The sequence below is a fragment of the Strongylocentrotus purpuratus genome, unplaced genomic scaffold (assembly GCF_000002235.5).
Source record: "Strongylocentrotus purpuratus isolate Spur 01 unplaced genomic scaffold, Spur_5.0 spur5_scaffold_12, whole genome shotgun sequence".
NCBI classification, from domain to species: Eukaryota; Metazoa; Echinodermata; class Echinoidea; order Camarodonta; family Strongylocentrotidae; genus Strongylocentrotus; species Strongylocentrotus purpuratus.
The window spans coordinates 16,278,701-16,292,711 of record NW_022145597.1 but is presented as its reverse complement, the minus strand read 5'-3'; the positions used below and the strand labels follow the sequence as shown (position 1 = coordinate 16,292,711).

At 37.6% G+C, this 14,011-nt stretch overlaps 1 protein-coding gene across 2 annotated transcripts; it reads left to right on the top strand.

Annotated features, from left to right (window-relative positions):
- The first annotated feature begins 1,238 nt into the window (after positions 1-1,238).
- Positions 1,239-12,875, top strand: LOC581001 (beta carbonic anhydrase 1). Of its 2 annotated transcripts, XM_030981941.1 has the most exons (5): positions 1,239-1,354; positions 2,875-3,035; positions 8,988-9,233; positions 10,147-10,398; positions 11,226-12,875. In XM_030981941.1, exons 2-5 carry the CDS (start codon positions 2,919-2,921, stop codon positions 11,436-11,438), a joined length of 828 nt encoding a protein of 275 aa, XP_030837801.1. In that variant the 5' UTR covers positions 1,239-1,354; positions 2,875-2,918; the 3' UTR covers positions 11,439-12,875. The 2 variants fall into 2 exon arrangements, with proteins under 2 accessions (XP_030837801.1, XP_003724797.1); XM_003724749.3 differs by lacking the exons at positions 1,239-1,354; positions 2,875-3,035 and adding an exon at positions 6,274-6,482.
- The last annotated feature ends 1,136 nt before the right edge of the window (positions 12,876-14,011 follow it).

Here is a 14,011-nt window from a genome sequence, read left to right as displayed (position 1 = left end):
CCCTTCGCCCCCCCCCCCCGTTTCCCTCTTTTCTTCTTATTATTCTTTCTTTCCTTTTATCTTCTCTTTCCCTTTCCCTTTTTTTCCTTCTCTCTGTCTCCCCCAGCTAGGGCTGGTTTTGTTTACGAAGCGCCCGTCAGGAGAGTACACGATAGAGTACACGATAGAGTACACGATAAAATTGACGATATCGTGAACTTTATATCGTGAACTTTTCACGATAAAATTCACGATATCGTCAATTTCATCGTGAAAAGTTCACGATAAAGTTCACGATATCGTCAATTTCGTGAATTTCTTCGTGAAAAATATGCGATAAAATTGACGATATCGTGAATTTTATCGCATATTTTTCACGATTTAGTCTATTCGCGATGTCCCTTCAGGGCCACCATAGACTGTGAAGTAGGAATTTAGGACCTATATACCAGTGGCAGATCCAGGAGGGGGGGGGGGGGGGGGGGGGGGGGGGGGCGGCAAAAAAACAGGTAAAAACACGTTAATGTTACCTTTATTTGGAAACGGGCCCCTCCCCTGGTGCTCAAGGGGGGGGGGGGAAGGGGTGCGATGTTATTATTATTATAATTATTGCTCCTTACCCCCCCCCCCCTCCCCCCCACACACACACACTTATTCATCGGCTGGCTATTTCGCCGCTTTTTTTTTTTTTTTTTGGTCTCGAAATTTGAAAATTTGACATTTGGCTACGTTGGAGGGGGGTAAGGTCACCTTTTTAGGTCAGCCATGGGAATTAAAAAAAAAAAAAAAATTAAAAAAAAAAAAAAAAAAAAAAAAAATCCAAAGGGGGGGGGGGGGGGGGGGGGGGGGAGGGGTTAGTGGGGGGATGGGGGGGGGGGGGTTTACACACATAAAAATACCAAAGGGGGTGGTTTAACCACCCCCCCCCCCTGTGTACGCGCCTGGGGGGGGGGGGGGGGGGGGGTTGAGAAAATTCATGGTTGCATCGTACTTGCATGAAGATTTCCATTGAGAATATTCCTTTCCGTTCCCCTTTAACACGTAGTCTTAGTTCATGCTTGTTAATATTTTTTCACAGTTCACAGGCTTACTGGGAAAAAGATTTCATGAATTACATCATTTTTAGCTAAATATAAGGAAATGTTAATTGTAGAATATATACTTCGTCTACATTTCTGCAGGATATGCCAATCTTTTGTTGCAAGCCTATTTTAAAATCGATATTATTTTCCGCTAAAAATAATATATAGAAAACACGTTTCGTTCAACAAAAACTACGACGCTCATGCGAGATTTTACAAATTACAGGAGCTCGAGCTCGAGGGAAACTCGTTATTGCCGATATTTTCACCAAATCTGTTTAGTTAGCTGACATGTAAGTACCGACATTTTATAAAATATATTCAATTTAAGAGTAATTGAAAGTCTTCGGTCTCGAAAATCGTCGGGTTTAAATTTTGAAAGACATGAAAATCTCGCACGTCTACAACCAGTTTTATCTGAAACATTCGTGGTCAAGCATGCCGTGATCTACGGGCAGGGCGCGCCAGAGTAAACCGGTACATTATTGGAGCCAGCAGGAGGCCCCGCCGAAGGACTCTGCCTGCTCCTTCCACTATTGTTGGTTTCTTTGATAAAGATTATGTCAATATGTGAGAGAGTTTGATTGCAACTTTAGACACTTATCATGTTTGTGTATCATATTTCTCTTTTCTCCTCCTTTTCTTCTTATTGGATAACCAAATGATAGGTCTAGATCTAGACCTCTAGACCCCTAGATCTAGTCTAGACTATTCTTATTTTTCAAAAAATAAAAAAAATATTGACTGATTACTTCAGTGGCAAATATTGTACATGTATGTCACTACATTGTATGTGTTTATGTGTGAGAGTTTCTCGAAAAGAGGAGAACCATCATAAGTCTATTTAAATTTTGTAGACATCCCATAGATATGCGTGTATATTTTATAACACATGTTTCAAAGACAATGGGATGTCCAAGAACTTGAAGAACTTACATGTAGTTATGGCGGTTTTGAACTTTTGACTCTCCAGAAATTACCCCCTGATGCACGAGTGATGTGCATATTTATGCTTAATTATAACATTTCATTATTTGAAGATTCTCCTCTCATTTAAAACTTTCTCCCTCATCTTTTTCTGCCTATTTTTGATGTTTTGGTGATGTACACTGTATAGACCTTACTTCAATTTTATAATTCTTGTCTGAGCCTTGAGGTTTCAGTTTTAGTAGCATCTGAAGTTTGGTGGGTTTCTTCTAGAGTTCTACATTGTGTGTTACTTTTTTCCTGGGGGGGGGGGGGGGGGAGGCGGCGGCAGGTATAATTAATATATCTAGACTTCTTGCAAAATTTATTGCCAATAATTGGCTTATGACTTTGCTGCCATAGATTATTGCAAATGCATTCCTGACATCTCTGAAAACAACAATGAAATTGCAATTTCAAGTTTTAATGACAATGAGAATCGTTTCACCAAAACGCAAAATGATAATTAAACAAATTTCACTGTGAATAGAGATAATATCAATATCAAATGGCAATAATGAGAATATTTCTGAATATTCACATTTGAAATGATGCACATGGAAATGATCAAATGAAAGAAGTTGTAAACATTTCCTGTCAAAGTTTGAATGTAGCCCTGACTGCCAGGACAGTCAAACCTGTCTATGAAGGCCACCCAAGGCAAACACAAAAAAATTACCACTGTAGATAAGTGGCATTTATAAAGAGGTGGTCGCTGAGACAGGTTTGACTTTGACTGTATATTAAAAATAGAGATACATGTACAGTACACTAGTTTGGCTGTATCAATTTTACTTGTGTTGAAGAAGTAAGAATATCCGCTTTGGCTTGTTTTAATACCACACAGATTTATTTCCAAGCCCAAAGACAGCCCTAGGAAGCCGACACACAATGCAGAATGGGGGATCTCGCCGAGTGGGGAGAGCTCTTGTGCAGGTTTGCAGGAGATTTTCAAGCAAACCTGGTGTAACGTCACAGACACGTCCGTTCCAAGTAGGATTGAAACCAGTAAGTGGAAATTCATTTTATTTATTAAGTTGTTGACTTTTTATTCCCATATAAATGTAGATTTTTAATTCAGAAGCCTCCAAGGTCTCTTGGGCAATTGGTTTTAATAGCAATATACATGTAGGTATATAACATAAACATTTAAATAATAGAATTTCCATCAGAAACATAACATTTGTATGATAGAATGCCAATTAGCAGCATCATTTTGAAAAACCCAATGCCTGAGCTTGTGGGCAAGGAATCTCTTTTTCCTGAAATTTAAATGAAGTGTTACAAATACTACTGATGATGATGATGATGATGATTGGATTTGTATAGGCCTATTTTCAGAGGGTACAAGACGCTATCCCTTTAATAGTCAATCATTAAATTATTAGAAGAATTGTAGAGGTACATGTACTGTATGTTTCCGATGTATTTTGAAGAAGTCAAGTAAAGTACTACGGTATTTCTTAGGCTTGGGGATACGGATTGAAACGATTTGAGGCCAGCCTGCTTTTTGGGATTTGGGAATGGTAAGGGAAGTGGTAAGGGAATGTAGATTGAAGTGAATCTGGGGCCCGTTTCACAAAGCCTTTTTTTCAATGATAAATGACAAAAATCAGTGACAAATCTGCTGATAACCAATCAGAAGCAAGGATTTCAGTATAACAAAAACTGTCATTTGTCACTGATGACAAGTTTTGTGAAGAGTGAGGAGATGTGTATTGAGGAAGAGTGGTTGATATAGCTTTAAAAGTTTGTACAGGTATCCAGTATTGAATTCTATTAGTAATTGGAAGCCAGCGTAGTTCATTTAACGATGGGGTAGCAGCACAGGATCATTTTGGTTTGTGACAGGATAGTCGAGCACACTTTTCTGGAGACGTTTGATAAATATAATGCAAGCAATTGAAAGTACAGTGTATGTACAATGTAGAGTGAAACATCACTGTTGTGTATGGAAATGTAGAATAAAATCCTTGTCCCTGATTAAAGTAATTTGGTTATTGAATTACTGTACATGTTACATTTCAAAATAGAGTGAGAAAAGGAGGTAATCCTATTATAAATTGTTGCCAGAAATGCCCGTGGGTTGGTTAGACCAGCAAAAAATATACATGTACATGTACATGTACATGAAACGGTACATTGAATGGCAAAACATGCAAGCTGCATTTATACACCGCAATAAAAAATCTTTCATTTTTCTCACATTCGGGCATTCTGTCGGAAGTTGCTTTTAAACAACTACCAGTAAACATGGCGAAATCAGAAATCCAACCCTAGAGTGTGGTTTTGAGAAATGCTGGCAGAAATTTCACTCATTTAAGCGCTCTCGAAAAATTGGTGAATGATTGTGGTTTTTGGTCACGTGACTCTCTTCGCTTCAGTGAGATCTCTTGCAGAGCAGCGAAAAATCACGCATGCGCACTACTCGACCAAAAATCGGAAATGAGCAAACACCAACGTTTTGTTAAAGGGACTTGGTAACTTTTTTCAGATGAGAGAAAGTAGTGCTATTAAAGGTAGTGACTTCAATGCTAGATGTACAATTAAAGATAATCTGAACATTTGAGTGAATTTAGTGAAAACGGACCATTATTAAAGATATAAATTGAGAAAAAGTTCGAAAAACTGATCTGAAGTCTGAACGATTCCTTAATTCTCCCAACTATATTATTACAATTTAATTACATTTAAGGTCAATTTGAATCGTCACAAAGCAATGAATTGGCCCCATATACCATTCCGGAAATTTAAGTGTTGACAGATTTTTTATAGGCTGTTTTATGTCTTTTTTTTTCATGGAAAACGGTTAGGAAAATTCAAAAATGGTTGGGAGAATTTACTGTTAATCACTGTTGGAGGGTATAAGTACAGTAGAAGAAGTATAAAAAGTAACATTTCTTACAAAAATTATGCAATTTTTTTATTCAACTTTCAACAATGTTACTGAGTCACTTTAATGGCTTTTACAGTACCAGTAGTGTACAATGTAAATGGTGTTTTGGCTGTATAAATGTGCCTTGTGTGCGAAACTGCACATACATGTAGGAGTAACTGTACTTGTAATAGTACCACATGATTTTTTTTTGTCTTGTGGGTTCCACTAATCTCAAGCATGAATGCTTATGGCTACAGTGTACACCGTATATCCCTTTTTGGAACTTTAAACAATTTAGTACAGTATACATGTACATCTCTCTTTTCTCTGTGATCTACTGGATTTTCTCACATATACAGTGTATTGATATCAAAGTGAATTTGTAGATTATATTAGTGAGGTCGACATTCTGTTAACTTTAAGTTTAGGTCGTGATCTTTTAACTTCAAAATTATTATTTTTGTAGCTACACCCTGTACATGTAGGGACTGTGCGAATGCACTGATGGTTACAAAATTTCAAGTTGACTCTAACTTACAAACATGACGGATCATATTAAGGTTAGCTTGATAAAGTACGAGCAGCAGGAATGTATAATGCAAACACAAGTACTGTAACTTGTATATTTTTGTTTGTTTTTTGTACTGTTTTTTTAAAATCTTGTTTCTCTTTTTCCTGTATTTGTGTGTTTTAGGGGTAGGCTAATAAGGAATCCCCTCTTTCTGCCTACCGGTATCCCAAATGCTCTCATAAATTGCCATTGTTATTTGTTAACACTACCGGTATCTTGTTTTTTTTTATCATTCCATTGTATGTTTTGAATGTTTTTGTGAAAGAGTGTTGAATAAACTTTGAATTGAATTGAATAACATGTGAGGTTATGTCAGCTTGTAGTCAAAATAAATGCAAAAAAGGTTTTGCAAACTTTAAGTTTAAAAGTACTTCAGACCTACATGTATAATGTGAACAAAGCTAAAATGTTAGTCTTCTAAATGCTTCGTTATTGAAAACACCACACGATTTACCTCTTGTAATTGAGTATAATAATGTTACAATTGAAATGCAGAATAAATAATGTATTGTAATTCCAATTCAAATTCAGTTTCAAAATTCTTCAGTTACCGGTATAATTCATTTTTTCTATTACATATTTGCTTGGCATATCTTTGAAGTCTTCTTCATTAAGTTGTACGTATTCAGGATTGTTGTACAATGTCACTCATAACCCGGATACAAGACTTCCGTTATGAGATTTTATTTATTACAGGGGTACCCCTTCCTTTAGTGACTTTATGCTGGTACAGAGTTATTAATGCATAAAGTAGAGGGTCCATGTACTGGTAGTCTTGCTCCTATCCAAGCACAGCTAATACATCATGTAACAATCACTTGTGGTATTCATGTAGTTTTTTTAGAGAGTACTTGATGTGTACGTGCATGTAGTCTTTTTATCAGTGTACTAGTAGAGGATTTACATGGAGAGGGTCATCTAACTTTAATATTTGCTGAAACGCTGAGAAAGATTCCTTTTACAAGTATTAAAGCAGTACCGGATGCGGAATATGTTTTTCAGAAAGGTAGGTTGTACAGGTCAGATTCGGCGAGTTGGCTCAGTCGGTCAAGTGCCTGTTGAACCAAAGATTGTGGGTTCAAATCCAGCCCAGGTGGATGGCTGAAGGTTGCGTGCCTGTGGCGTGCCTCTTCCCATGTTCATAGATGCAGGCATGTCACAGTGGAAAAAACTCCATCCTTCAGGTACTGTACATGAAATGGAGTCCCGGTGTGGGAGAGAGTTGCCACCTTTGTTTACCCATTGTACGCTTTGTAAAAGTATCATGATCAGTTTTACCTTAGGACTAATAGGAGAGACCCAAGGGTCATAGTAGGATTGTCATAGTGATTAAAGGCCCACTACACTACTTGTAGCTACTTGCGCCCTCTATATAACAAACCATGCCTAATCGGTGACCATTGGTCCCCCATGATCCTCTTTTTCTTATGTTAACTGAGAGCTGAGTTGATGAGATAACCACCTGTCCAGTGACCTTGCAGGGCAGTCTAATCCCTCCTGTAAACTATGGCAGATACGCTTTAAAGTTTTCTCCTCTCAGGTCCAGGTTATGCCAAATCATTAATATGTTGAAGGTCCAGGTGTTACCAAATCATCTACATGTACTAAGGATGAGAAGGATATTTTTTTTCTTCATATTCTTTTAGACATTGTTTTTTTGAGACGATTACCAATTGCAGCCCTTAAGGATTTTTGTGGTTTCATCTCACATTTATGTACATGTAATAGTTTGTCTGATCCATTCGCTAGTTTGCTAAAATCACATAACATTCACACGTGTATACATGTATATTAGTTGTATGGTCGGTGATGTATCGGGCCAAATATCTTTTAAATTTACTTTTTTTTTCCAGATTCCAGATTCTAAAATGATTTATGTCCCTCTAATAATCAGATAAAAGAGAGAGAGAGAGCGCGTGCAAGAGAGAGACAGAGAGAGAGGGCGAGAGAGAGAGACACAGAGAGAGGGCAAGAGAGAGAGAGAGAGAGAGAGAGAGAGAGAGAGAAAGAGAAAGAGAGAGAGAGAGATAGAGAGAGAGATAGAAGAAAAATGGGAGAAAATCAAACAAATAAAAATGCCAAAGAGACAAAACATCTATGTGCTACAAATTATTTTGTACCAAACATATATTTTTCAAAGCACATGTATAGAAATGTATGGAGTGTAGCTTGTGTTTCAACAGATCATTTAAATTCATAGGACCTTGAATCTGGGGTAGGAAAAGCTGAACTTAAACAATCATGTGTGGATCACGATGGACCGTTTCCTCTGGAATAATATAGATCCCTGGTAAAAAATACCGTCTGTGGACAAAACAGGAAGATGTTTAATGGGTCTCGCACACATGGGTATTGTTGATGATGTAAATATCAAAATCTGTTGAACATGTGTACCCGATACATTTAGACAAGGGACCTGTCATTTTCATTTTTACCACCTATTCTCATTTTTACTCCCAAATGTCCAAGTACCCAGATTTTACAATTTTCTCTTTTCTTTCCTTCAAGTTCAAATTAAATTTTATTTAATTCCAATAAAAGCATAGCACAGATGCAGTCATTCAAATCATTATTCATGGAATTTAGGGTACCATAAGACCAAGAATGTCTTGTCAAGATAGTCCCCTTTCTTTCCTCATTCCTTTACATATATGTTTTGGTAAATTTCGTATGTAATTTGTTTTTGCTCTTCTCCCTCAAATCTCATATATTCAATCCACGACGCTGCAAACCGTACGTCACGCTGCACATTAATTACATTAAAAATTAATTAAAGAGTTGGTCAGAACTAAAACTTTCCACAAATGAACTACCGGTAGCCCATAATAGCCACAGACTCATACCAAAAGATAGACATGTAAATAATTTCATCTGTTGTTATTTCTTGTTTAAAGTCTCTAAATGTCCCGTACGTCACAATCCAAATAGCTTGGACCTGCCCTGTAATAGAATTAATGCTTGACCTTAGCATACTGATGAGGTTACCCTGGGTAGATAAGGTAGTATTGTTGTTATTGTTGCTATTATTGTTTTTGTTGTTTAATTTTTGTTGTTGTTATGGTGGTTGTTGTTGTTTTTCTTCTTCATCATCATCATATTTTTCTTCTTCGTGTTCATCTTCTTCTTTTTCTTCTTTTTCTTCTTTTTCTTTTTCTTCTTTCTCTTTCTTCCCTCTTCCTTCCTCAACTTGTTATCACTATCATTATAAAATTATTTTGGATAATTGTTGTTGATGCTATTGTTGTCTTGTTGATGTTAAATTTGTTGTTATTTTGATTGTTAGTATTATTATTATTATTATAATTGTTGTTGCTGTTGTTATTATTATTATTATCAACAGGCCAACTTACAACATTATTTATCATGTCATTATTACTAGTATCACTAGTACAGTGTAGTAGGAGCAGTAGTACTGTTGTTACTATTATCATTTTTATTTTCTGATCATTATAATCATCATCATCATCATTATAATCACTGATTATCAATTATTGTTTGGTATCATTTCCAGCCACTCGCTGTACTCGTGACCTGTATGGATGGCCGTCTCCTTCCATCCCGCATCTTCAAGGCGGAGCGCGGCGAACTACTCATCATCCGTAACCCTGGCAACTTTGTACCTCACTCGTGTAAATGCGAGCCTTCCGAGGGGTCTGAAGCCCCCGCCTTCCCCAGTGGCGAGCTGGCCGGACTTCAACTGGCCATCCAGAAAATGGCCATTCCTGACGTGATCGTGTGTGGCCATACGGACTGCAGGGTAAGTCTTGGCAACACACCCGTTAAAAAGGAGGCGTGGCCGTGATGGCTCAGTGGTCTCGTCACATGAGCTTCTGGGTTTGAAACCAAGTTGATGCCATATTGCCCTTTAGTGAGGCTTTAAACCTTGTTACTAGGTTCGTTGTGGAAGACTAAAAGCTGTCAGTCCCTTCGTTGCTTACATTGTACTTACAATGTACAACCATAAACATGCTTTCTAATTTCTAAGCAGTCGGGTAAAATGATTCCTCAAATCTTTAAAAGTGTCTGTTGCCCCTAAACCCTAGTAGCTCTGCAAATCGCTATTACTTCATTGTTAATCCATATGTTGGGATATGTGAGATGGCTTTGGAAATCATGGTGCGTACTAGTTTATATCTCGTGCTATTTTCACAACAAAAAAGAGTATTTGCTGGAAGGTTATATTACACATTCTCTGGCAACAATTGGTGATAGTACATGTAGAGGTTGCAGTATAAGGGAAGATGTTAGTGATAACATTCACAGTAGGACAATAAGAACATGTACCAGAATTATCCTAGTTTTCAGAGTGTATTTTTGTTAAATCCAACAAATGTATGACACATTCTCTGTGAAAATTGTTCAATGATAATTGTTCTCCCTGAAAATACTCAATACTAATCTAATTCCCATCATCATCCTAGACCTAACACTACCAGGTATATCTAACCCTTACTATCACCCTAACCCCAACCTTACCAAAAACGTTATTGCAATCCTAACCATAACATATGTGTAAACAGCAAAAGGAAGCGTGTAGCAATAGTGATACAGGGTGGGTCAAAAATAAAAAACTCCTCTTGATCTTGTTAGATAATGACTTAATACATGTTCATCTATATGTATTTGAGACACACAATTGCTCTGAACGCCTCTTTATAACCTCACCACAGGCAGGAGAGGCGCTGCGGCACCTCCCCGTCTCCAGGCCCACGGGTCAGACCGGCTCCGGCTCCCAGCACTCCATGGACCTCATGAACAATTGGCTCCGGGCGTACGGCTCCCCGGCCCTGGAGAAGTATGAGAGGCACATGGAGAACCCGGCCGAGGAGGTGACGTACGAGGGAGGAGGGAGGAAAGGAGCCAAGCTGTCGGCGGTCATAGAGGATAACGGCAAGCTGAGCAAGACGGACAGATTAGCACAGGTGTGTAGTGTTCTCTCACTTAACCCTCCATATCCTGTGCGAGCAATCTCCCTGTGCCACATCAGATTTATCGAGGGATGTTTGTACCAAGGGATTCAAGATTATTCAAATGTTGCCAGTGTAAGATTATTCTATACAGGGACCTACAAACTACTCGCAGGAACATATCAAAGAAATTATTAAAGGTAAAGACCAGTATTGGAAATGCCCCAATTTCAAAAAATGAAATGGAAGCTCTCATTACCAATCAGGTGAAAGAATATGTTTTGACTAATACATGATGATAACAAATTTGCCGGGAAACCGCCTACTAATTCATATATTTGGTAAATTTGTTTCTCTCATGGTCTGTGAGAGATATAGGGTAGTCCCATACACATCTTTCTGTGTATAGTGCTTGTAACTTTACGAAGAATGGGCCAAATTTCTTATCATTTTGATGATTCCAGAACCTTGCAGATGCTAGATGCTAGATGATCAACCTTTTCTGATCGATTCCACAACGTTTCTTTCACAATGCAATCGCATGACCATAACTGGTCTTTACCTTTAATACCTGGGCCCCGTCTTACAAAAAGTTGCGATTGATCCAAATCAATAGCAAGTCCTCCAATCAATCGCAAGTTTGTAGTCCCCTATCTCTGTGGGATTGATATCGATTGCAAATAAGTTGCGATTGATATCAACTCTTAAAGACAGGGCTCAGATCTTCATTTTCAACACCTAAGTTGAGAACTGTAGCATTGCACCACCCATGTGCTTTACTGTAGGTCATTTCCATGATATGAGTCATACCGTTTCTTTATCTCCTTCCGTACTTCCTGCAGATTAATGTCCTACAGCAGCTTGAGCATCTCCAGTCTTACGACTTCATCGGTAAGAGAATGGAGACGGACCAGATCCGGCTCCACGCGACCTTCTACGACACCTTCTCGGGCAACGTGTATGTATTCAACCAGAAGCAGGGCCGCTTTAACTTTCTTCCCACGGCCGACATCGACAGCCTGTCGCACTATATATTCCAGCTCCGGAGCAGTTAACAATCGCTTCTTCCAGGAATGAGTACATTTCATTAGGGGTAGGTTAGCTAATAATGAAAATTCAATTTTAGTATATATGTGTACTATAAGATATAGTATTTATCGTATTAAAAAATACTATTTTCGATTTATTGTCTGTTTAGAACGGAAGGTCATTACAGGGTTGCAGGTATTTTAGAGAGTGAAAGTTTGGTCATTAATATTATTATCATTATTATTGTTATTATTATTATTATCATTATAACAGGCTTGGAAAGGCTGGTATACCTAAGGTAATACAAGGTCATGAAACAACACATTTTTTATCTGCAGCCCCTTGTGTACACTAAATGCATATAAAGTTCTAGTAACTTTTAAAGTGTCAGGTAATGCCAGTTTTAAATATAAATGTGTTCATGTGTGTGTTGTAAATATGGAGTAAATATAGTATTTTTTTGCCTACAAGAATCCATGTGATTCCTTTATTATACTTCATATTCAATGGTGTACGATTTGTACAGATTCAAATCAAAGTAATGTTGAGGTATAGAAAATAACTCTTTTTATTGGGACATCAATGTACTTTCACAAAGAGTTACTGCCTGTCTGACTCTTTCTGACTCTCTTCAGAGGTTTGGAACACTATAAGGATGGTAAAATGTCTTGTTTTGAATTTTGGCAAAGTGTATTGAAGGAACAGTTTACATTTGAATGTGTGTGTCTTTGAAAAATTGTTTGCTGTTTTCGTACAATATATTTGGATCCATGCCATTGCATTGAACTTGTAACTTTCTTCCAGCTCAAAAAGGTCTGTTCAGACACGACATAGAATATTGCAACATAAAACGTGCTACATGACATTGTATGTGTTAGTGTAAATAAATGTTGAGATGGGATTTTATGGGGTAAAAAAGAAAGCTGTGCAGAACAGTGGCACTAACAGTTGTGCACTCGCAATTTAGAATTGATTTTTGACATTTGACCCCTTTGCAATGCACATTCATCATGAATGTACAGTATTTTGGGAGTTACAGCTTATGAGATAATTAATTCCATGTTTCATGTTTACTTTGACAATGAGCTATATACCTACATTAATGATTAAGTTCAAACTTCAAACGTTATGTACATTTCCCTGTTCTTTGTATAGGAATATTTTGTTGTTGTAAATTTTAGTTCAAACATCCGGCATGGCAATTACAAACTGTAAATATTTGGATAGGCTTTGCCCCCCCCCCCCCTCCTGTGGCTGTGTTTGGCAATTAAAGATATACACTCTGGTGGCGATGGTACATGTAGATTGCTAAAAGGCAACAAATCGCTGCTACTGTATGTCCCACATCCTTCAAATCAGTTGTAGTTAGAACTTCAAATCATGTTTCTTCCTACGGGTAACTAGTCTTGCTCCTGAAGTTTTGACGATTTGTAGTCTTTGAATTTTGGTGAGGTGGTATTCCATACCCTCTGTTATGCTGCATTTGTTCATACTAACCCTGTAAGTTGGGGCTCTGATCGGATCGGAAGATCGGAGCGACACCCTCGCACCTTTGATCGGTATCGGATCGGAAGATCGACAAAAAAAATCGGCTGATTTTTTTTTTTAATGATGAAAATTTTCAAGTTTTTGGCTATCAAATGCTTAAAAGAAATTCATGGCTTGGATTATTTTGTCATTTATAGTTTATGCGATTGGATCTTTGATTATAATGTAGGTATGCATTATAATCCAAGATGGCGGCCCGCATGTTTTGCCTCTGCTCTTAGACCAATATTATTAATTTCAAAAAGTCATGAAAAGGCACTAAATATTAACAAACATGGTCTACAACAACTCCAAATGACAAAATAATCCCAGCCATGAATTTTTTTGAGCATTTGATAGCCAAAAACTTGAAAATTTTTGCCATTAAAAAAAAAAAAAAAATCTGCCGATTTTTTCCCGATCATTTTCATTGATCGGCGATCGGAAATTATTATCCGATCACCCCTGATCGGATCGGTATCGGCGGCCGATCCGATGATCGTTTACAGGGTTAGTTCATATATCATGTTTAGGAGTTTGTGAAAAAGCTTAATCCTTCCGTAAATTAGAATTGCAATTAAACATGCAAACTTTAGCGACATCTATAAATTGATGTACAAGCCACATGGAATTCTACCCTGTAACATGCCATTTAAAGTCACATAGTAGTCAGTATCCATGTGTATTGCATCATATTTGCTGACACTGGATTCGGATGAAGGATGAAGTACTATTTGATGTGCTTGTGTGTGCAAAGGTCTCTGAAGAGATGACCCGTTGTCCCACCCCAAAAAATACTCCAACTTGCCTATGTATCAAGGGTGAGGGAAATTTGATATATATTTATGATGAGAATTCCATATATGGTGATAGGCTAGGGCACAGTGCATTGTACATAAGACCAGTCTGTTATAAAGTCGAAGCCCACTCTTGGTGATTGGCAACACCTGTTTTGGGTAAACACCAGAATGGTGTCAAATTTCCCATGAAAACCCAGCACTATGCCTCTTTTAAAGTGATACATGTTGAAATTTATTTAGATGACAGAAACAAAAGACATACATGTACATAC